Source organism: Lepidochelys kempii, chromosome 9, assembly GCF_965140285.1.
Source record: "Lepidochelys kempii isolate rLepKem1 chromosome 9, rLepKem1.hap1, whole genome shotgun sequence".
In the NCBI taxonomy this organism is placed as follows: Eukaryota; Metazoa; Chordata; order Testudines; family Cheloniidae; genus Lepidochelys; species Lepidochelys kempii.
The window spans coordinates 58,038,194-58,061,739 of record NC_136388.1 but is presented as its reverse complement, the minus strand read 5'-3'; the positions used below and the strand labels follow the sequence as shown (position 1 = coordinate 58,061,739).

Sequence of the window (23,546 nt, the reverse complement as noted above, 5' to 3'; positions counted from 1 at the left end):
GCCCCCACTCCCCAAATCAATGCTCATGCAGAGACCTTTGTGCTCAAAGACGTTCCCTGTCTGTTCTGTGGCTTCTGGCACCTGACTCCTAAGCCAGTTCCCCTGCCCCCTTGGTTCAGATAGCTGAGTCAGTGCCTGCTAGAGAGCTCTGTATGTTTGGTATATAGAGGAATTCCCCTGGTCCTGCCTGTTGTTGGCTTACTGCACTTTATCTGGCTGGCTCCAGGCCAAGTAACCCTGTCTAGGCCCTGCTCTCAGTGTCTTGCATTTAGGTTTTGGACTAGCTCTGATTGATAGTGAGAGTCTTTGCGTTGGGAGAGGGGAAATAGCGTGTGTGGAGGGACTGACCAGTGGCAGGGTGAGAACCTGAGACAACTAGACCACAAGGTCCTGATCTGCTCCAGCTCGTCCCGTATTGTTTTGATTGTTTTGTATTGTTTTGGTCCTGTTTTGAAGCAATGGCTGTAGCAGTTAATGTTCAGTTCAAGACTCTGTCTTCCCTCTGCCCCGCTCATCCCACCTTTAACTACCTGTTCACCACAGTTCACCCCCAGGAGATGGTTTCTTTCCCCATTTGTGCCCCGACCTCTGGCAGCGCTTGCCTCACACTTGCTGTCTGGATTCTTAGCTTTCCCCAAGGATGATGCCATTCCTCCTTCCCCAGGAGATTCCCAGAGTCAGAGGACACGCAGTTTGCTAGGATGGCCGGGGAAGGCATGGAGTTAGATTTTGGGTGGATCTTCAGGTAGAATTAAAGCCCCTCAGACTGACTGTTGGGTTGGCCAGTGCGGTTGGGGGAGTGTGTACGTAATCTAATGATTGGCATTTCTAAATGCCTGGGCCCCTTCATCTCTAGGTTGTGGCATCTCTTCTAGCTCATCAGGTCTGCAGATAAGACCTGAAAAGGGGGTCATGGACAGGGGAGACAAGATGGGGATGTGCCCTACACTTGCAGCTTAGGTTTGGGGCAGTTAATCTCTTACCCCATCTTGTATGGTCACTGCTGGGGGACGTCGCAGGAGCTGCGTAGGAGAAATGGCAGAGCCAAAAACACGTGGCATTGACTGACTGACCTTTGGCTTCTTCTCCAGATGTTCATGAGGGCCCAGTTTGACTATGACCCCAAGATGGACAGCCTGATCCCCTGCAAGGAAGCAGGGCTGAAGTTCAAGACAGGGGACATCATCCAGATCATCAACAAGGATGACAGCAACTGGTGGCAGGGCCGGGTAGAAGGGTCCTCCACGGAGTCAGCAGGGCTAATCCCCTCCCCTGAACTACAAGAATGGTACGTTCCAGAGTTGCTGGTGAAAGCAGCTTGGGGGGCCGGGGGACTCCAGGCTCTGTGCACAGCTCCAAGTGCTGCATCTCCAGTATGGGAGCTGCCCAGGGGCTCGTGGCTCAGAATCCCTGCCTTGCATCCATGTGGAATATGCTTCAGAGATGAAACTGGTGTAGGTGCTGCTCCTTGGAGAAGCTGGGCCCAGCTGCTCAGTGCAGAGAGCTAGGTAGACTGTGTCTTTTGGGATGGGCTGTTGGCACCCTCTGACCTTGGCCACAGTGACCCATGGGTCTAGCCCGGTGCTACCCTGATCACCTTGGTGTGGACACTAGATCTGGCAAGGAGATACTCTCTGACCCCTTTGGTGTGAGCCCTGACTATCCTTTCCTTACTCTTGTGCATTGAGGAAATCCTGATGCTTCTGGGGGTCGCTAGGTTTGGACCAAAACCTAACCTTACCTGATCTGACTCCCTCCGTCGCTCGTGTGTTTTCCCCCTTATAGGCGTGTGGCTAGTATAACCCAGTCCAGTCAGAGTGAAGCCCAGAGCTGCAGCCCCTTTGGGAAAAAGAAGAAGTGCAAAGACAAATACCTGGCCAAGCACAGCTCAAGTAAGCAGCCCCTTTCCTTGTCACAAGCCCCTGTTCGTTGCTGCTCAGGATCAGCCCTGGCAGCTGTCGCTGCAATGCACCTTCCCATCGGGCAGCAGGACAGGGGTGCTTGCAGGACTCTGGTGCTTAGAACAAGCACTGGACTCTGTGAGGTTGTTTCACTGGTTGGACAGCATACGCAGGATGCCGCAGCCTGGTGACGGGGCTGTGATCCACATGTCCTCTGCAACAGGCTCCCTGGTCATGTGAAAACTGCCTTTCCTGTGGTCTCTTAAATTCCCCCTCCTAGGAACAATGCAGTCAGAGCTGCAGGGCATGGCGGTGTGCTCTCTGGTAGCTGTCTCCTTATTGGAGGCTACCACAACTACCTCCAGGGGAGCATGAGGAAAGGCATCTTGCCCCGCGCCTGGTGTTGGCTTTCTTGGAAGAGTCCCATCATGTACAAATCAGTCAGATGACCTCGAGTCATCTGGTAAATGACTCTCCATTATTTTCCCCTCTGGGGATCTCTTTACATTGTCTCCTCCTGTTTGCAAAGCAGCTTGCAAAGAGCCCGACCTGCTGGCTTTGTTTACATTGCTGCTGTGGAGTCACAACAGGTGTGGACTTGGGGTGCACACAAAAAGGAGAGAGGATTAAACACGCTGTGTTCCCCGCCTGACTGGAAGGAAAGAGCTATGTAGGAACAGCTCTGCCAGCAGCTGGTGCCAGGGGAGGCGGGGGTGCTGCCACTAGGCATTCAGCTTTGTAAGAGCCATCTGTGTTTTTTTTACAGCTGTTCTAGGCCCAAGTGTGTTAGTTGGGAATGGGTGCAGAGTTAAATCCCATTTCAGGAAGGATGGGCAGAGACCCATAACTAAAGATAATGTAAAGCCTGTTGTCCTGCCAGAGGGATGGTCCCCAGCCCAGTCCTTCCTGCAGGCTCCCCCACCTGGTCTCTGCCCACTTTGCTCCCTCTGCCCTGGGATTTTGCTCTCCCAGAAGTGTAGCTCTCTGCTCTGCATTAGGAATTATGGGCCCAATTCTCCCCTGCACTGTGTGTCGTCGTTTACACTGTGCATAGTGACATCTGAGCATTGCCATGGTGCCCCAGTGACGTGTTGCACCGGGAAGCAGCTCTCTGGCTGGAATGCTCAAGAAGGGCTCAGCACCCACAGCCAGGGCCAGAGTTTGGCACAGTGGGTACATAATGGGTGCTGAGCTCCTTTAAAATCTTGGTCCTTATTTGGTGCTGAAATGTGTGCTGAGCTGCCTCAACTGTAGGAGCGGAGACCTTGGAAATCTGGCCCTGAGCTAATTTATGGCCCTCATCATCAGATGCATCAGAACAAACACAGACTCTGCACTCAGGTCCTGGCAAGTCAGAGGTTTTCAGTTCACCTCTTAAAACTTTTAACAGATCAAAAATCTGTTCCTCGATTAGGGAGAATCCTCCCTATTCACCACCTTCATCCAGGGGCCCAGCCAAGCAAATAAACCCTGCTGGTTAAATGATTGTACTATTGAGGTTTTAATGTACCAGGACCTGAAACTGACCCATAATAAGCCAGTGCCAACAATGCACCACAGAACTGAGTGATGGGGGGTGGAGAGTTTTGTGTGACCAGAGCCTGGGGACATGCTGGCACCTGGCCTGGCCTGTAGTCTGGGAGACAGTGACAAACAGGGCAGTAAATCAAGGGGATAAATAAAGATCCTCACTATTCCCTCAGGGGAATAAACTAAGATCCCCATAACTCCTTCAGCTAAGAGTTAGTCTTGCAGCTTCCAATTTGGCTTCTCTGGGGTCCAGACTCCTGGGCAGAACTGAATGGGGAGAGGAGCCATTTATTTCACACCTTGTCACTACAGTTTCCCCATATTAATCCCCAAAGTATGTTACCATTTGCTGATTTCTCTCTGCGGCTGAGTTTGTAAGGGATGCAGTGTGACCTAGGAGCGAGCCTCAGGAGCAGAGCTGGGTAATTGATTTTTTTGGTACATGGGCCAAATAGAAAAATCTAAAAAAAAAATCAGATTGGTTTGAAGCAAGCCTGATTTTCTATTTTTCTTGCCAAAACAAAAATGGGGGAAAAAATCCTTCTGGGTTCATTGCTTTGGGGTGTTTTTCATTCTTGCTCTCTCTTGCGCGCGTGCTCTTTTTATTTATTTATTTATTTATTTTATTTGTGGTTTAAAAAATTAGCTAAATATTGAACTGAAATGCCATTTTGGAAGGAAAAGTCCAATTATTTCATTTTCACTTTAAAAAAATCTCCATTTTTTTTTTCAGCCCAGACTATTCACTGAATTTGCAAATAGTTTGGTGCTCTCCAAAAGGCAAGTCACTTCCCCTCTCTGTGCCTCAGTTTCACCATATTTAAAAAGGGGCTAATGATACTGACCTTTGTAAAGTGGTTTGAGATCTACTGAAGCAAAGTACAATATGAGAGCGATGTGTTGGTGGCGGTATTATATACCGATGCCAATATGTCCCAGTGGCCTTGGACAGGGATGTGCCCTGATTTTGCATCTGGACTGATTCTGATCCTCTCTTGGATCCATTTCCCTTCTCTCCCCCCAGTTTTTGACCAGTTGGATGTGATTTCATATGAGGAGGTGGTGAGGCTGCCAGCCTTCAAGAGGAAGACCCTGGTGCTGATAGGTATGGCCCTGCCCTCTATGTACATGTTGTGCTTTTCTGGCCATTGTCCCTCTCCACCCTGACAATGGCCTGGACAGAATGGAACCTGATAGAGCATTTCCACTGGGGAACCCTGCCAGCTGAGGGTTAGGTCTGTTACTTCTTTAACACGGGTTTGATCCCAAGGCAATGGGAGTGTTTCCATCAACTTTAGTGGACTTTGGATCAAGCCCTTGATCCTTAAAACAACATCAGCTGGTGGATTTATGACCTACATCTGGCCTGAATAAAATGTATTCTCCTCGGATTGAGAGTCCTACTGTATTCTAGAGAGATTTGTGTGGGGGCTTGGGGTGCTGCAAGAGTCACCCCAAGCTCCCGCTCTCCCTGTGTTTTGAGCTGCCCCTGCTGGCTGTGCAGTAGAAGTTCAGAAGAGCTGAACTGGCATCCTCAGGCACAGCTGTGTTGGCCGGCTTGGGCATTTAGAAACTGGCACTGTTAGCAGTACCCGAGTCATGGTGTGAACTGTGCTGCAGAGGGAACCTGGAGGAGGAGCAGTCAGCCCTGGGTGGGAGGGGATGGGTTTTCAAAAACAATGCAGTGGTTTTTTTTTTTAAAAGAATGCTAAAGCTGCCTTTTGTTTAAACCTAAGGGTGGGAATCAACCCCTGTCCTGAGCCTTGCACGGCACAGACCCCTTGGTATGAGACTCAGGGCATGTCTGCAAGGGGACACTCAGGAAAGTTATTCTAAATTAGCTTTTAAAGTGGGTTAGTTAAACCACATTAACTCCCTGTGTGGACACACACGTTCAGAATTAAAGTGGCCTTTAATTTGGTTTATCTTAATTCACTTTAAACAAAACCTAATTAAGACCACTCTAATTCTGAATGAGTCCACATGGGGATTTATTTTAATTCATTTTAAATTAATTCCTTTTGGTAATTTGGATTAACATTGCTGAGTGCCACTGTGTAGACACTAAGGTCAAGATCCTGAAAGGTATTTTGGTGCCTAACTTCTATTGGTTTCACTGGGCGTTAGACGCCTAGGAGGATCCAGACCTAACTCAGTAGTGCCAAGGCTGTGCCTTGCCCAGTCCATGGAGAAGCAGTGGGCTGGCTCTGGGACTGGAAGTGCATTGCCCTGCATTATGGCCATATTGAAAAGAACAGGGTCTCCCATTTTGCAGAGTCTGGTCCATTCCAAAGGGGCGAAGAGGCTCCACTATCTGGTCTGGGCAGCAGTTATCCCATTCCTTCTGGGGGATGGGCTCAGTGACCCAACAGGGGTGGAATTTCCTTGGCTAGCTCATCCTGCTCCATCCCTACTCACTCTCTCTGCCAGAGCTCCTTCCTCTGAAGAGGGGTTCTTCTCTTACTCCTCCCACATGGCTCTTGTGATTCCCCTCTCCCCTTCTCCAGTACAGGAAAGGCCTCTTTTGGGGGGCACTGATTTCCCATCCCTCTCTCATCCTCTTGCACAGGTGCAAGCGGGGTAGGTCGTAGCCACATTAAGAATGCCCTGCTCAGCAAGAACCCGGAGAAGTTTGGGTATCCAGCTCCATGTAAGTAGTCACCCATAGTGGGGTCGAGCTCTACCCGCCCCCAGTGCCTGTGTCAGCAACCAGAACTAGCCATTTTAAAGCCCTAGGAAGGCCAGCTTCCCAGCACTCACTCCTAGCCTTACCTGCATAGAGCTGGGGGGGGTTAGGTGCAGAAAAGCTGTTTCAGAGAATGTTCAGAGATTGTTCCAACTCCCTCTGAGCCCTGCACAGTTTGGGTTCATGGTCACTGAGCACCTGGCATTACCGGGGGAGGGTTACCAAAAATAGTCCCTGTTTAAAAAAAAAAAAAAAAAAAAAAAGATAGGGAAGCTCTAAGCCATTCTGTACTGTCCGTGGTGCATGCAGAACCCCTGTGGGGATGAGGTGGCAGGAAGATGTGATAGATGCTCCTTTGGAGTGACTCACGAGAGTAACGGGACCACCCCAAATGCCGTCAGAGAATGTCTCAGCCCCATGTGTTCATAGATACAGGAGTGCACAACCTCAGTTCAATCAGCCTTGAAATCAGACACGAGCTCCTGCCACTGGACATTTCAGTGACCCACCACATTGGGCGAGGTTTTTTTGGTCTGTTTTGCTAGTGTTGCTAAAGTGGCTCTGGAGGTTGCTCAAAGTCATGTTTAGGGAAGATGTTGTAGTCCCACAGAGTGCATGCTGGGTAAATGGGGCCTGCCTCGACCAAGGCAGCAGTGTCTCCAGCACACTTGTACTTTCCAGCAAGATGGCAGCTTGTCTGTCCTGGAGGCATGTTTCCTTGCCATCGGTGAATGCAATTGGGCTCAGATTACCCCATGTTCCTGCCATAACTCCTGAGCAGCGCCAGTGCTGAAAACATGGCAAGGCCAGCTGGAGAAGAGCACATCCAGCCAGGCCCATGCTGGGAATGGCCTGGTGTGCACGCAAAGGCTGGTGGAGGTTGCTTTCATTGGGGTATCTTGGCTTTTCGGAGCCTCCTGCCAGCGGCGGAGAAATAGAAGAAGAGGTGCCAGGAGCCTGGCCTCAGAGCTGGTAGATCAGTGTTTTCCCTTGGCTTTAAAGGACACCATCAACATGAAACCTAGTCAGTTTCAAAGCAGGCCTCATAGGTCTTGCTGGGCCTGATTTTTGTTGCCAAAACTGTTTTGGGCTGGCAAAGAGTTTACAGTCCAGTCCAGGCTCTAATGTGAGCCCTTGTTCCCAAGTGATGCTGCTTTCAGTGACCTTGGCTGGCCATACTTATCACTAGGGGCAGGGCTTGGTGGCCCTTGACATAGGCAAGGAGGTCAAGAGGCAGGAATGCTCCAGATCCTCTCACCTGAGCAACAGTCAAGGCACTACAGGCAGCAAATCCATGCTCTGCCCACCCTTGTTCTGAGCAGCAAAGGGTTAAAGCTGATGGAGGCCCTGCCTCTCTTCACCAAGTGCTCACTTCCTCTGACTCCCCCCTCCTGGCCTTCCTAGGGCCCAGCTTGGGAACATGTGAGGGCTTCCTATGGTGCAGAGTGGCACAGCAGCCACTCTCTCCACAGCCTTCCTGCTCAGTGGTCATGTTGGCCCAAGCTAGCTGGCCCCTTTGGTTCCCTTGTGAGGTGGCAGCACAGGTCAGTCACCCAGCTCTCTCGCCCATTCAGACACCACACGTCCCCAGAAGAAGAACGAAGTGGACGGGAAGGACTATCACTTCATCTCCACTGAGGAGATGACCAGGGACATCTCCACCAATGAGTTCCTGGAGTTTGGGAGCTACCAGGGAAACATATTTGGCACCAAGTTTGAAACAGTGCATCAGATCCACCAGCAGGATAAAATCGCCATCCTGGACATTGAGCCCCAGGTGAGGGTGAGGGATGGGGGCAGCGTGTTAGGGGTCAGAGTTGGAAAAAGTACCTCTAAAATTTTCGGGGGCAGCTTTGCACCCACATTTAACTGCACTTGCAATTGGGGGTGCAAAGGAGGATTTATCCCTCTGTCTTCCCAACTGTGCCCACCAGTTGCGCAGGCAGAACGCTGGGGCCCGTCACTCGCGGGCATGATGTTAGTGGCTGGGTGCAAAATGTATCCTTTAAAGCATAACCCAAGCTGGGGCTGGGTGAAAAGGCAAGGCAGTGAAAGAGCAGACCATTTGGCTAGGAGAGTGGGGCACTGTAGAGGGCAACTGAGCTGGACTGAGCTATGCACCTGCCAGTAGCCAGAGGGAAAGGGCACGGAGGGAGGAAAATTAAACACAAGAGATAAAACCAATGGATGGACTCCACCTAGTGCCCCCGTACTGGGCAGATACCTTGGGCGAGACTGCTGCTGATGGCCCCACACCTTCCTGCTGCACAGGTATTCCAGGGAGCACCCGCCTCCTAGAAGGGGAGCATAAAGGCAGATGGCAAAGCTGCCACGGGATTGGCATATCCATCCCCAGGGCGCCCGTGGAAAGGGCAGGGGAGTCTGCGCCTCAACTTGGCGACTTACTGCCTTCAGCTAATGACAAGGGTATGGAGGCAAACCTCTCCCCTCAGTGAGAGCTGACCGTCCCAGCCCTTAATGATGATGGCTGTTCTGTGGGTCCCTTAGAACTTTCCAATGGGATGAGAGAGGATAATTACAGCTGCGGAGGTCACCAGCTGCTGGCCTGCAGCGGTAGATTGCACTAGTTCTGATCTGCCTTCAGGTGTCACTATTTCAGATCGGCACTGTCTAGCTAGCAGAACATCAGCTGCTCCTGCAGCCAAGGGCCAGCATCCCCGTGGCAGCTTCTGAAAGGGTGCAGCTGGAATCCTTTGCTGCATCCCAAGCTAAGGATTTTTAAAGTGAATTTATACTTAGCTGATGTGACAGGCCTGAAGCCCAAAGACCTCTGGCAGCAGCAGTGCAAGCTGTCCGCAGCCCCACAGAGCCAGCCTTTGACCCACCTCTCTGTGAGGCTGTGACATGGGCCTGTCCCTGGCAGACACCCAGGGTGTGATTTTCGGGGATCCTGGCCTCCAGCCGGGACCCAGCAGAGCTGGCAGCCCTCTGGAAGGCAGGAAGGGCCTTGCACTCTGCTCCTGACCCCTCTCTCTCCCTGACTCCCATCTGCAGACCCTGAAGATTGTGCGCACTGCCGAGCTGTCCCCATTCATTGTCTTCATCGCGCCAACAGACCAGGCCAATCAGGTGGGTGCCATGGTGTGGCGGGAGGTGGAGCGATTACACAGGCGTGTTCTCCCATATTCACTCCCCCACGCACGCTTGCCTCTTTGCACACACCCCCCGCTCCCCATTGTGGCTTGTGGCCGGGGGGATGAAGAGCCCTTTCCTCACAGTGGTGGGACCCCAAAGGTAGGGTCCACAGAGGTATTTAGGTGCCTAACTCCCAGTAACATCAGTGGGACTTAGGCACCTAAATATATTTGGGAATCTCACCCCCAAGCAATTGTTTCTGTTCCCTTTCCTCCCTGGGGACTTGTTCTCCTGTCCACTGTTCAGAAACTGGTGCTTGCCCCTTCCCTGTCGGGTGTCTGGGTTTTCCAGCCAGAGGAGTGGAGTTAATCTGCAATACCCCAAACTTAAACCTCCCTGAGATAAAGTGCAGAGCACCAGGTAACTCCAAAGCTGTGCGTGTGAGTGCGCTTCCCCCCTCACCCTCCCAGCTGGGGCCACAGCAGCTGTTTGTAAGGGGCTAGGGGCTGATTCCCCATTCAGGCTGGTGGCCACCTGGACTTGAACAAGAGACTTGGGCACAGCTTCTTCCCCCTCAGCCAGTCGCCAGCACCATCCCCCCCCAGGACCCAGCGGGCCCCAATCTCCCCACTTTGCAAAAGGAATTCCTTAGGAGGTGAGATGAGGCAAACCTGCCCCTCCTCCAAGGCTGCTTCCCCTGCCCTTAGAGGGATTGTGGTGGCTGGAGGGAATGAAACTGTCTAGCATGTGTGCTCTTCCATAGCTAGCGCCTGGCTGCCTCCAAGCCTATAGGAATAGCGAAGGCAGCAAGACCTTCACCCCAGACAGCAGCATAGCTGGGGACGGTGCCCCCTGCTACTTCATTCCCCTCCCGCACCAGAACTAGGGAGGGGAGGGCTGTCTCAGGACTGGAATTACAGGGGATGTGGCAGTGTGGGTGGGGGGGACTTTGCCAGCAGCTTCTCCCCAGCAACCCCTCTCCATTCACGTATGAATCCCAGCTAAGCTGCTGAGTTTCCAATAGGCAAGGACACAAACCACCCCTCAAATGGCTCCTTAAGGGGCCCAGTCCCTGGCATTCATGGATTCTGACTTTGCCCTGCCTGGGGCTCGCCCTGCACAGGTCATTTCACTTCCCAGAGCCAAAGCGCTGTCAACTTGCAGCAGTTTCAAGCTGCAGAGACCTTCCTGCTGTCAGTGTGGCTCACGCTGATTAGACGGCAGCCAGCCAGCCCGAAACAGTAACACCTGGATCAGCTGCCCCTCTCCAGTCTCTGGTGCTGTGCAGCAGCCAAGTGACTGGTATTGTACGAGAGACTGGCTTAGGTGTGCCGCTGGATGGGTCCCTTTGTCCTGCCCTTGAATAGTCTTGTCTATGCAAATAGCACATGGCAACAGCAGATGTTCTCTTGATTATTTAGCTAACTGAGCTGCTGCCCTTTACCACTGAAGATGAAAGGGGGGTTTATGCAGCAATCTGTTCAGAAAGCGCTGGGATCCTAGGCTGCAGCTTGCAGCAGGCGCGTGTCTTTCTAACCCACTTGGTTCACTCGTGGCCTGGCTAAGCTAACCCTTTGCTAAGCAGGGTGCCTGCATGGCAATGGCAGAGTAGAGCTGAGAAATTCCACACAGCTGGACATTGAAACCAGGGGGCGAGAGGAGCAGGGTGACCACATGTCCCATTTTGACCAGGACAGGCCCCTTTTTAAACCCTGTCCCAGCCGTCCCAACTTTTTTGGCAAAACTGGGCATTTGTCCCGTTTGCTCTTGCCAACTGATCAAACTGGACAAATGCAATTTTGCCAAAAAGGTGGGGTGTGACCCCCTAGCGGGGAATGGAGTCTGTCAACCTGTAGCTGGGGATTAGGTTGCAGACAATTTGATCAGGAGGCTGTAACAGGTGGAGGGTTTATGTAGCCTTTGAATGAAGTGCCACCCGCAAACTGATTAGTCTGTGTTTATGAAGTGCTGTCCAATGGAAGGTGTTATGTAAGGGCTAACAATTGTGCTATCTGAAAAAGTTGTGGGCCAGCTGGCTCCATGGGCCTGCAACCCCATGCACCCACTGCAGTTGCTGAAGGTGCCAGTGTGAAGCAAGGCTGAGCTATTATTGATAAAAACTGTCTTCTGCCGCAGGGGACAGGCCCGGGTGGTGAAGCAAATGCTATATTTAGCCTGCTTTCACAGTTCAGGTAACTGCTTAGTAAGTCAAGGGCAATGGCCAAAATATGACCTCCAGCAGCTCAGAGAGCAGGGGTATTTTTCCCCTCTAAATACGCTCTGGCTGCTGAACGCCACACAGAGAGTGGGGTGCAGGCTGCAGCAATTCACTGTTGCCCAGAGCTGAGCTCATGATGCTGGTAAAGAGAACAGCCATGTTCATTTCAAGTGCTACTGGGGACAGAGATGAAAAAACAATATTAGAGTGACTCAGAAAAACAACAAGGAGTCCGGTGGCACCTTAAAGACTAACAGATTTATTTGGGCATACGCTTTCGTGGGTAAAAAAAGAGGAAGTTACTCACCTTGTGCAGTAACGATGGTTCTTCGAGATGTGTGTCCCTATGGGTGCTTCACTTTAGGTGTGCCCCTTCACCTCTAATCGGAGATTTTTGGTAGCAGTGTTCCATTGAGCCTGCGCATGTGCTCTCCCTCCCTAGCACGGGCGAACCTCCCTCACTTCCTTCTCTACCACAGAGCCCTATAGAGAACTCCGAAGTAGAGGGGAGGAGGGTGGGTTGTGGAGCACGCATACAGGGACACATCTCAAAGAACCATTGTTACTGCACAAGGTGAGTAACTTCCTCTTCTTCGAGTAGTGTCCCTATGGGTGCTCCACTTCAGGTGACTCCCGAGCAGTACCCATCACTGGAGGCTGGGACTTCAGAGTCGAGTCTTTTACTACAGAGAGTACTGCGGAGTCGAAGATGGTGTCAGTGGCCAAATCTTCAATGATCGCATAATGTTCTGTGAAAGTATGGGCAGAGGCCCAAGTCATTGCTCTATAGATTGCTGAGATAGGGGTATCCCTAAGGAATGTGATTGAGGTAGAAACTGACCTCGTGGAGTGCTTATGGACTCTGGACGGAAGCAAGTTGTGTCCTTGATAAGTGATTAATGCAACTAGAGACCCATTTGGATAGTCTTTGAGGCAATATCACAGAACTTTTGGATCTTTCTGTGGACAAAAGGAAGAGTTTAGGGGATTTCCTGAGTCCTGTCCAAGTAGAATGCTAATGTCTTTCTAATATCTAGTATATGCACAATTGTCTCCCAGTTGTCGCTATGTGGTTTTGGGAAAAAACAGGGAGATGGATCTGTTGATTGTTCACGTCCATTCCACATTAGGTGTGCGCATGCTGCGTGCACGAGCGTCGGAAACTTTTTCTCTTAGCGGCTCCCGGCGGGGCTCCCCAAGTGGCACCACTGCGCCGTACATATATACCCCTGCCGGCCTGACCCCCTCCAGTTCCTTCTTATCGTCCATGGCGGCATTGGAACAACCTCTCTCTCTCTCTCAGAAGAGCAGTCCCTTAGCCTTTTCAGAGTAGTTGTTATCAGTTAGTTAACATACCTTGATGGTGGACACTTAAGTGATTTAGGTGCTTGGAGGTTTCCAGCACCCGCCGCAGGGCATGCCGCAGGCCCATGGCTTCAAGGCTTGCGCCACGTGCCACAAACCTATGCCAGTTAGTGACCCCCATGACTCGTGTCTATGTTGCCTGGGGGACGAACATCAAACTGAGCGGTGTAGGATTTGCAAGGCATTTAAGCCAAGAACAAGGAAAGAAAGAGACTTTCATTTAAAGCAGCTGTTGATGGAGGCTGCATTGCAGCCACCAGGCCCGAAGCACCTGACTCTAGCTCAGGCTTCCTCGGTGCGTAGTGCCCTGGAGCTGTCGAGAGACCTGGCACTGGCTATGCACTGTAAACTGTCAGCCCCAGAGCGCCAGACTAGGCCCCGGCACTGCTTGTCTTCTCCGGTGCGGCCCCTGGCACAGCCAAAAGCAAGGTGCGGTCATTCCCCTCACAGGAGGCCAGCGCCTCCCAAGGCCCCGAGCGCTGACAAGAGCGGGAAGGCCGCGGTACTGGTGCTGACACTGGCGGTCCCGGCAGCACAAGCCCCCCTGAGCCCAGATCTAAGTGAGCTCAGTGCAGACGATGGGCTCGAGGGCATAACGGATCAGCCCTCCACGCCTGGCCCCTTTGAGGCTGCAAAGGATCTCATTGAGCTGTCAGTGGCGAGCCCACTCCCGCATAGAGAGAACCCTCCAGCACCCATGCCGCGGGTGCCATTGAGGGGTAAGCTGGCAATAGTGTGCCGCTTGAGGACACCGTCCCGGCACCGCTCCCAGAGTTGGTCCCGGTCGAGCTCCGACTCCGTGGACTCATTTACCAGCAGCCTAGAAGGAAGTTGCGGCACTGGGAGTGGTTCGCGCGAGGAAGCACTGGAAAGGGCACACTGCTCTCTGGCACCACCCAGAGACTGGCACCAGGAGGAATTGAAACGGCCCTCGCCAGAGGACTCCCACAGACGGTCCCGGTTCAGGGAACGCTGGCACTGGTCCTGGTTCCGGGGATACCGGTACTGCTCCCACTCAGCCAGGAGCTGCTCGTTCTCCTGCCGGCGCAGATCGTTGGCACCGCTATGGTCGTCGCGATTGGCATCACTACAGTCTGGCGCCGACTCAGGCCGCTATAGCTACCACACCGGGCCCTGGACAGCAGGGACCCTCAGGTGGGCTAGCAACCCCAATGGGGGCCGCCAGGCCATTGGCCCTTCTGGACCCCCTGGGCCTATCAGGGGCACCAAGGGGCCCCGTTCAGGGCAAGTTACTCGGTGCAGTGATCCCGGTCCCTGCACCGACGCCAGACGGTGTCAGAGGCTACAGTATCCAAGCCTCCAGCATCCCCCCAGGATAAACCGGAGAGACCGGCACCGAGTCCAGTGCTGTCCCATGGACTCCTGCCCCGGCCGGAGCCAGAGGCCCCTCCCACGGGATAAGGGGAACAGGAGGACCAGCCAGAGGGGGTCGAGCAGCAGCTAACCTCCTCGTCATCCCTGGATGAGGCGTTAGTGGGTACAGCGGTGTCCGGCCCTCCACCAATAGACTATAGAGCCCACCATGAGTTGCTGTGCAGGGTCCCCCAGAACTTGGGGTTGCAGGCCAAGGAGATGGTTGAGCAGGAAGACCCCATGGTGGACATTTTGAGCCCCAAAGGTCCATCCAGAATAGTGCTCCCGCTCATTAAGACCATTCTGTCCAAATATAAGACCATATGGCAGACCCCAGCCTCCAGCGCTCCAACGGCCAAAGGAGTGGAGCGTAAATACTTTGCCCCATCTAAGGGCTATGAGTTCCTGTTCTGAGTCCATGCTCCCTAGTGATCTCAGCGGTAAATGAAAGAGAGTGCCATGGACAGCAGGCCCCGGCCCCTAAGGCCAAGGAGGCGAAACGCCTGGACCTTTTTGGAAGAAATGTGAACTCATCTGGGGGCCTTCAGTTGAGGATTGCGAACCAGCAGGCCATCCTCAACAGGCATAATTTCAACTCCTGGGCGGCAGTGGGGAAGTTTAAGGACAACCTCCTGCAAGGTTCCCAACAGGAGTTTACGGTCCTGGTGGACGAGGGTAAGCCAGTAGCTAAGACCTCTCTCCAGACCTCCTTGGATTTGGCAGACGCGGCGAACAGAACAATCATGTTGGGGGTGGTCATGAGGCACTTGGCATGGCTGCAGGACTCAGGCCAGCCGCCCGAGGTCCAGAGTACACTCCAGGACCTCCCCTTCGAAGGGTCCGGGCTCTTCTCAGACCAGATAGACACGAGGCTGCACAGCCTTAAGGACTTGCGAGCTACGCTTAAGTCGCTGGGTGTGCACACCCCGGGGACCCAGAGGAAGCCCTTTAAGCCGCAACCTCCCCCTCAACGCCAGTACCAGCCTCGCCATAGGCATGAGCCTTACCGTAGGCGAGGCAGGGATAACAGGCAACAGTGCAACAACAGTAACAATAATGCACCGGGCCAGAAACAAGGCCAGCACAAACCCCAGCCAGGAAGTAAGCTAGGCTTTTGAAGGTGTGCTCGAAGACAGCATACCAAACCAGTCACCGGAACCGTCCCTTTGTTTCCTGAACTGCCTGCCCTGTTTCTCCCGTGCGTGGTCCACCATTACCTCAGACTTTTGGGTCTTACGCACGGTGCAGAACGGGTACCTCGCTGCAATTCTCTTCCTTCCCTCCCTCCCCACCCCGCTTCCCTGTCCCTCTTCAGAGACCCCTCTCACCAGCATCTCCTAGAGAAGGAAGTCCGCTTGCTGCTAGAGGCGGGGGTGGTAGAGGCGGTGCCGCACAGCCTAAGGGGGAAAGGGTTCTACTCCCGGTACTTCCTCATCCCCAAGGCCAAAAGGGGCCTTCGCCCCATCCTAGACCTATGCAGGCTTGACAAGTTCCTGGTCAAGACCCAGTTCCGCATGGTCTCTCTGGGCACCATCATCCCTTCCCTGGATCCGGGGGACTGGTTCACTGCCCTCGACATGAAGGACGCATACTTTCATATCGCCATCCACCCAACACGTCGGCAGTTTCTGCGCTTCACTGTGGGCCAAGAACATTACCAGTTTGTGGTTCCCCCGTTTGGTCTAGCCGCGGCCCCACAAGTGTTCATGAAGTTCATGGTGGTGGTGGTGGCCTTCTTACGGAGGCAGAGAATCCGGGTGTACCCATACCTTGACGACTGGCTCCTGGTGGGTCGATCCGAGGCGGAAATGGGGGGTCATGTGGAGGTGGCCCTGAGATTGTTCCGCGAGCTGGGGCTCCTGATCAACTTCCCCAAGTCCATGCTCGTACCCACGCAGAGAGGAGAATTCATAGGAGTGGTCCTGGATGTGGTGCAGGCCAGAGCAAGACTTCCAGTATCCCGATTCCAGTCTATCCAGCAAGCGATGGCCTCCTTGCGCCAGTCTCCAACGACAACGGCCAGGTGCTGCCTGTGGCTGCTGGACCACATGGCAGATTGCACGCACGTGGTCAGGCATGCTAAACGGAGACTCAGGACTCTGCAGGCGTGGCTCGCTCGGATGTACCACCAGGCAGGGATCCCCTGGACTTGGTAGTGACAGCCCCAAGGGACATGCTGGACTCCCTGCGGTGGTGGCAGTCCCAGCCCGTGGTTTGCGAAGGCATCCCCTTTGCCGCCCCACAACCGGACCTGACGGTGGTGACGGACGCGTCAGACCACGGATGGAGGGTTCACTTGGGGAACTTCACGACGCAGGGGTTGTGGTCCGGAGCAGAGCAGTTGCTCCATATCAATGTGAAGAGCTCAGGGCAATTCGTCTCGCCTGCCAGACCTTTCAAGCCACTCTAAGTGGTCATAGCATGACAGTTCCGACAGACAATACTACTGCCATATTTTATATAAACAAACAGGGCGGGGCCCGTTCCTTGCCACTCTGTTTTGAGGCTGCTCTCCTCTGTGACCTTTGCATAGCCCATGCAATTCACCTCAAGGCGTCCTGTCTCCCGGGGGTACGAAATGAGCTGGTGGACTCCTTCAGCAGGTCATACTGCATACATGAGCGGAAGCTCAGAGTGGACGTCGTGCTTTCGCTCTTCCACAGGTGGAGGTTTTCCCGGGTAGACCTGTTTGCCACCAGGGTCAACGCCCAGTGCCCACGGTTCTGCTCGTTCCAGGGCCACAGCCCGGGCTCGCTCACGTACGCGTTTGCGATCCCGTGGAGAGGGGGCTTGATGTATGTTTTTCTCCCGCTCCCCTTAGTACATAAGGTTCTACTCAAGGTGTGCAGGGTCAGGGTGGCGGTGATACACTGGTACAGCACTGGTACACATCGCTCCTAGAGCTGTCAGTGGAGGCCCCAGTAGTCCTGCCCCTACACCGGGACCTCCTTACACAGGACGGCTGCCAGCTTCTCCACCCCGACCTGCAGTCACTGCACCTGAGGCTCTGTGGCTAAACACTCTGGAGAGCCAGTGCTCCCTTCCTGTGCAGCAGATTCTGCTTGGAAGTAGAAAGCCCTGTACCAGGGCGACCTATATGGCCAAGTGGAAAAGGTTCTCATGTTGGTGTGAACCCCAACAGGTGCGGCCAGGCCAGGCCCCAGTGCAGGTCATCCTGGAGTACCTCCTGCACCTCAAGCAGCAAGGGCTAGCCCCCGTCCTCACTCAGAGTGCACCTGGCGGCCATCTCCACCTTCCATCCGGGGTTCTCGGGGGGCTCAGTGTTTTCCCACCAATGGTGGGACGGTTCCTTAAAGGGTTGGAGAGGATGTTTCCGTACTCACCGCCCCCCAGTCCCTCCATGGAACCTTAAGCTGGTCCTCTCTAAACTCATGGGACCCCCTTTTGAGCCTCGCTTCCTGTTCTCTCCTCCATCTTTCCTGGAAGGTGGCATTTCTGGTTGCCATTACCTTGGCCAGAAGGGTGTCCGAACTGAGGGCCCTCACCTCTGAGCCACCGTATACAGTATTTCACAAGGACAAGGTGCAGCTCCGACTGCACCCCAAGTTCCTCCCTAAGGTGGTCTCCCAATTCCATTTGGGCCAGCACATTTGTCTGCTGGTGTTCTTCCCGAAACCCCATACAGACCCGAGTCACTGCAGCTTGTACACCCTGGATGTGCGTTGAGCGCTGGCGTTCTATTTGGAGCGCACCAAGCCCTTTCGTAAATCCACGCAGCTGTTTGTGGCTGTAGCCGAGAGGATGAAAGGCCTCCCAGTGTCGGCACAGCGGATGTCGTCTTGGATTACAAGCTGCATCTGGGCATGCTATGAGGTCGCAGGTGTTTCGGCTCCAGCAGTCACTGCCCATTCAACCAGGGCGCAAGCGACTTCCGCGGCGTTCCTGCCACGGTCCCGATCCAGGAGATCTGCACAGCAGCCAGCTGGTCCTCAGTGTGCACCTTCACGACCCACTATGCAGTCAACAAGCAGGCCAGAGCGGATGCGGCAGCTGGCAGAGCGGTCCTCTGAGCAGTTGTTCCGTGACTCCTACCCTCCTTCGGAGGTAAGCTTGTAATTCACCTAATGTGGAATGGACATGAACAAGCACTCGAAGAAGAAAAAATGGTTACTTACTTTCTCGTAACTGTTGTTCTTCGAGATGTTGTTCACGTCCATTCCACCACCCACCCTCCTACCCCTCTGTCGGAGTCGCCAGCAAGAAGGACCCGGAGGGGGTCAGGGCGGCAGGTGTATATATGCACAGCGCAGTGGCGCCACTCGGGGGGCCCCGCCGGCCCGACAGGAGCTGCTAAGGGAAAAAGTTTCCAACGCTCGTGCACGCAGCGCATGCACACCTAATGTGGAACGGACGTGAACAACACATCTTGAAGAACAACAGTTACGAGAAAGTAAGTAACTGTTTTTTCACATGGAAAGTGCAGAGAAAGTAGGGAGAAACTTGGGACATGGCCTTAGAGTTACTTTGTCTTTAAAAAAAAAAAAAAAAAAAAAAAAAAAAGCCGTGAATGATGGATGTGCCATCAGGGCCACTATTTCTCCTATGTGCCTAGCTGAGGTGATGGCAATTAGAAATGCTGTCGTCATGGACAGGTGTAAGAGAGAACAAGTTGCCCTGGACTCAGAGAAAGGTCTAGTCAAAACCCTGAGAACTAAGTTAAAGTCCCAGGCTGGAGCAGGTGGTGTCACACGGGGGAAGAGATTCCCAATGCCCTTAAAGAATCTACGCATTAGTGGGTGAGCAAACACCAAGTGGGAAGCCGTTTTCGCCACAAGATGTACCTTAAGGGAGCTGAGTGAGCGTTTAAAAAGTAACGCAAAATCAAAGGGAGGAAAGATGAGGTTGGGTCTGTGTGTTTGGAATAACACAAACTTGGAGTCATTTCCATTTTGTAGATCAGTATGTTGCGTGGTCAACTTGTGGTCGTGTTGCAACCCGTCTTTCAGCTCGTCATTCTGCCTCTAAGCCTTGGAACTAAGAAGGAACCAAACCTGGAGGCAGAGGACCTGCAGGTTGGGGTGAAGGGTCAGCCCATTGTTTTGAGGGAGCAGGTGAGGAATAGGCTGAATAGAAACAGAAGGGCATATAGTGTGATGGTGGGCAACAATGAGGGGCCAGGGAATGATCTCCTCCTGGCCAGTGTCAGTTGGTAAGGGTGCCGCTGACTGGGGTATTGGCAGTAGACAGCCCGGTGCCAAGAGCAATTCTGGGTGTAGGGATGTGCTCAGTACCGGGGTCCTGGTACCAAGTAATGGGGATTGCGTTTCTTCCCCAATCATCAGGTCTCCAGGGTACCAGAGCTCGTGCATCACCATGGGTTCATTTGGTACCACATAGGAGTGTCTGTGGTACGTTGTCAGTACCGATAGATGGGCAGAGCACTCCCTAAATGAGTGTTGTTGTCCCTAGTATAGAAAGTTTGTTGGTGCCACTATATTTTAGAGATGGTACAGTAATTGTCCCTCCCTGGGTACTGAGGCCACAGGTTTCCAGAGCACGTGTGTTACCATGGGCTTATGTGGTACCACAGAGGAGTGTCTGTAGTATGTTGTCAGTATTGATGGCTGGGAAGGTGCAGAACACTTCCTAGATGGGAGTTTTGTTACACTTGATACCAAAGGGTTTCTTGGTGCTGCTCTTTTAGAGATGGTATGGTAATTGTCCCCTCTCTCATCTCAGAGTATGACTGGAAGCCCCTGCGCAAGACAGTGCCATGGGGACTGTGCTGCAGGGCAGCACTTACAGCAGAAAGCCCCTTTCAGGTGCCTGCTTCAGAGCTGCCACAGCAGAGCTCACTGCAGGAGGTCCCTCTGCTGGTGTCTTACCGAGGTGGCCGCTCTGGGGAGCCCTGCTGGCTGGCCAGTTACTCAGAGGAGCTCTTTTTACAAGCCTTTCTGCGGGGAGTCTGCTGGTGGCTTTTCTTTCTTTCCCCTCTCTCCTCCTCTTCACCACTTTTGAATTGAGGGCTCCGGGGATGATCCCGGGTCAGCACCCACCGGAGTCCCCTGTAGACTGAAGTGTTTTCTCCACAGGGAGGAGTTTTAACTTCAGCTCCTGCGAGGCTGCTGTTTTAGCTGTGGCAGGTAAAGCACCTCTATGAGGCTCTCCCAGGCACAGTGAGTGTCTGGCCATTACAGGAACTGACTCCTGGCAGGAGAGGCACCGCTTGGAGCAGAGAGAGCCAGGCAAGCTCCTGGGCAGGGAGGAATGCAGAAGAGCATTGTCTTTTATTTTCATAATTTTTTTTTCCAGTTTAAAAGAAAAAGTCTACTAGATGCCTGGGGGGGGGGGGGGGGGCGGGAGGAGGAATGTCCCTGGAGAGGGCAGAAAACTGAAGTTCTTTTCCCTTTTTTTTTTTTAACCCCAAAGGAATAAAATAAACACTAGCTTAACAAAACAAACACTACTTATGCTAATGACATAGATAAGGAAGAGGCTGCTTGTTCCCTCAGAGGCCAAAGGTGGAAGAGAAGAGAGGGGGGTTTGCCCATGCAGTGCTAAATAGCCTCCAGGCAGACCATGAGGGAGGGAGAGTACATGCGTGAGCTCAATGGGGACACTGCTACCAAAAAATCTCCGATTAGAGGTGCAGGGGCACACAGACACCTAAAGTGGAGCACCCCTAGGGCCACTACTCAAAGAACCACCCCACTTCTTCAGATGCATCCACAAAAGCTTATGCCCAAATAAATGTCAGTCTTTAAGGTGCCACCAGACTCCTTGTTGTTTTTGTGGATACAGACTAAGATGGCTACCCCTCTGCTAGAGAGAATCAGGAAGGAAGTTGTAGTGGAGTTCCTATTTACAATATTTATTGGATGCTGGAGCAGGCTCCTGCGGGCCTGCAATACCTTCAGGAGCTAGGTGTGCAGCAGAGTGCCATGTAGCCATCTCTGATGTCTGCCATTACCAAAGGTGACCCTCAGCAGTAGAGGTACAAGGAAAGTGTGAACAGAGACTGAGACTCGAGCCTGCTGTCTGAATAAACCGAGGAAGGGAGGGGAAGTAACTTCCCTGAGCGCATGCTGCTGGCTGGCAGCTGGATTGGGAACAGAACTTTTATCCAGAGTCCCAGGCCAGCACCCTCAACCCCCTGTCTGTCTTTGGGGCTCTGCTCCAGAGGCAGGTTGAGGAAGTTTGTCTCCCTAGGGAAATTTACCAGCAGAACTGTATGGGTGTAATCTCCCTGCCAAGGGCCACCTATGGTCAAGATAGGATGCCTTCTTCTGCTGATAGCACATTCAAAGTGTCATAGGGAAGAGGCACTGTTATTCCTAAGTGCCCACCTGGGGAGTTAAACCAGTATAACACTGCTGGGAAAGTGTCCCACTAGCCCAGCCCAAAGAGATTTCTTTTCACAGGGCTAGAGTTAATCTTAAAGATACTCTGCAACTTTTTAGGGTAGAGTCAGTGGAATTGCAACCTGCAGTGAGGTGTATAGGTCCTCTGCAGGCTGGCCTAGGGAGCTGGCGCCTATGCACTCTACTGGGACTGCCACAAGCCTATTGTGTGTGGGAAACATAAAACAGAGCTAGCTTTCTCAAGTAGGGAGTGATGCTGTATGCAGCAGCCCCTGTGCTGCTTTGGGCATTCAGCACCCAGAGTTTTAGGAAGCACCTGCGAGTCCCTAAATAAGCTGCTATCATTTCAGTTCGCACAGCAATAAGGGAACACTGCAGTATCCCCATGAGGGTCATTATGGCAACATGCTGTAAGAGTAGGGGGTGCTGCCTAATGAGACCAGTACTCGGTACAAACCACTGCACTAAGAAATGGGTGCAATGTCTCATCTGGGCCAGAGGCCCTCCTGCAGTGCATCATGTACTTCCCAAACCAATAGGGGCAATCCACCAGCCTCAACCTCCTTGGCCTGGGGGTTCTGTATGGACACACTACCCCTCGCACAAGCCCCAGCTCACTGGCTCTCTTCTGTTGCAGTCGGAGGCCTTGCAGCAGCTACGCCAGGAGTCGGAGACCATTTGCAGCCGCTACGCACACTACTTTGACCTGTCACTAGTCAACAACGGTGTGGATGAAAGCCTCAAGCTGCTACAAGAAGCTTTTGAGCAGGCCTGCAGCTCACCCCAGTGGGTACCTGTCTCCTGGGTCTACTGAGCAGTTGTCCAACCCTAGCAGCTTCCTGTTACTCCCATCCTGCAGAATGGAATAGTGGGAAACCCCTGATCTACATAGTGCAACACCCAGTCCCCTTTCCTTTTAACGTTCTATGGCCCCAATCTCACTTGGTCTATTATGCACAGGGTAAGTGCAGGGATCTCCAAGCTCAAGCCACCAGTCCTTGTGCATCAGCACTACTGTAGTGTGAAGCCTTCTCCCTGGCATGTTGTTTGGGGGAGAAATTCTATTTTATCTTAGGGGTTGCATCCTAGTGCTACACAGGTGGGGCTATATAGCATCCCTCCACTCAGCAACACTCCTACTGATCACACAGGGATGCTTTCCCAGTGACTGAGGGGGAAAATAGGGGCCTGCTCCAGTAGCTATTTTGCACTGTGCTTCACTCTTGAGGAAGACAGGATGAAGGCACTTCTAACACCATGAGCTCGGAATCTTATTTGGCCATTTGCACATTGTTATCTGATGCAGCTGGGCAGAATGCACTGTTTGAAAAACCTGGCCCTAGGCTTCAGAGTCTGCACATGCTTGAGCTAAGGGGGCAGTTCAGATTACACAGAGCTGTTCTTTCAGGCTAAGCCAGTGCTACCACAGCTTGTATTCCAAGGGTTTTCTGCACAACCAGAAGGGCTAATTATTTTTAACTGTGAGCTGGAGTTGGTCACCCCAGGGGCTGGTCTTCCATGCTGGATGTGTGGAGTTCCTAACTCAGCCTGTGCAGTTATAACTTGACACCTCTGACCATAGACACCACTAAGGCAACAATGATTAAAATAACCCCTGGAGTTAGTTTTAGATTAGTTAGTAATTAGATTGTCTGGACCCAATCATCTATCCATTCCATTCCATTCCATAGCAACAAGAGAGACTATCCAGGCACATTCACTGTGTCCAAGGAAAAAAGAAAAGGAGTACTTGTGGCACCTTAGAGACTAACCAATTTATTAGAGCATAAGCTTTCGTGAGCTACAGCTCAGCTCACGAAAGCTTATGCTCTAATAAATTGGTTAGTCTCTAAGGTGCCACAAGCACTCCTTTTCTTTTTGCGAATACAGACTAACACGCCTGTTACTCTGAAATGTGTCCAAGGAGTGCACCTACTCCATATGTGCACATACCCCAACCTCCACTTGTGGTGCTGCTTAAGCCCAAGACCCCCTCTGGTGCCAGAACTAAGTGTTGCCAGCAGGATAGTGCTAGGGGCCCCTTTGGAGCAGCA

General features: G+C 52.8%; 1 protein-coding gene across 4 annotated transcripts in view; it reads left to right on the top strand.

Annotated features, from left to right (window-relative positions):
- The window catches only part of MPP1 (MAGUK p55 scaffold protein 1), a 55,598-nt gene extending 32,310 nt beyond the window's left edge, over nucleotides 1–23,288 (top strand). For 3 of the 4 annotated variants that reach the window (XM_073360572.2, XM_073360570.2, XM_073360571.2), the window contains 7 exons: nucleotides 1,092–1,288; nucleotides 1,786–1,892; nucleotides 4,456–4,536; nucleotides 6,001–6,081; nucleotides 7,692–7,894; nucleotides 9,133–9,207; nucleotides 22,130–23,288. In XM_073360572.2, the coding sequence (XP_073216673.1) occupies nucleotides 1,092–1,288; nucleotides 1,786–1,892; nucleotides 4,456–4,536; nucleotides 6,001–6,081; nucleotides 7,692–7,894; nucleotides 9,133–9,207; nucleotides 22,130–22,306 (921 nt within the window). In that variant the 3' untranslated portion in view covers nucleotides 22,307–23,288. Of the gene's footprint in view, nucleotides 1–1,091; nucleotides 1,289–1,785; nucleotides 1,893–4,455; nucleotides 4,537–6,000; nucleotides 6,082–7,691; nucleotides 7,895–9,132; nucleotides 11,707–22,129 lie in introns of those variants that run through there. The other variant, XM_073360568.2, reaches the window with a different exon arrangement.
- The last annotated feature ends 258 nt before the right edge of the window (nucleotides 23,289–23,546 follow it).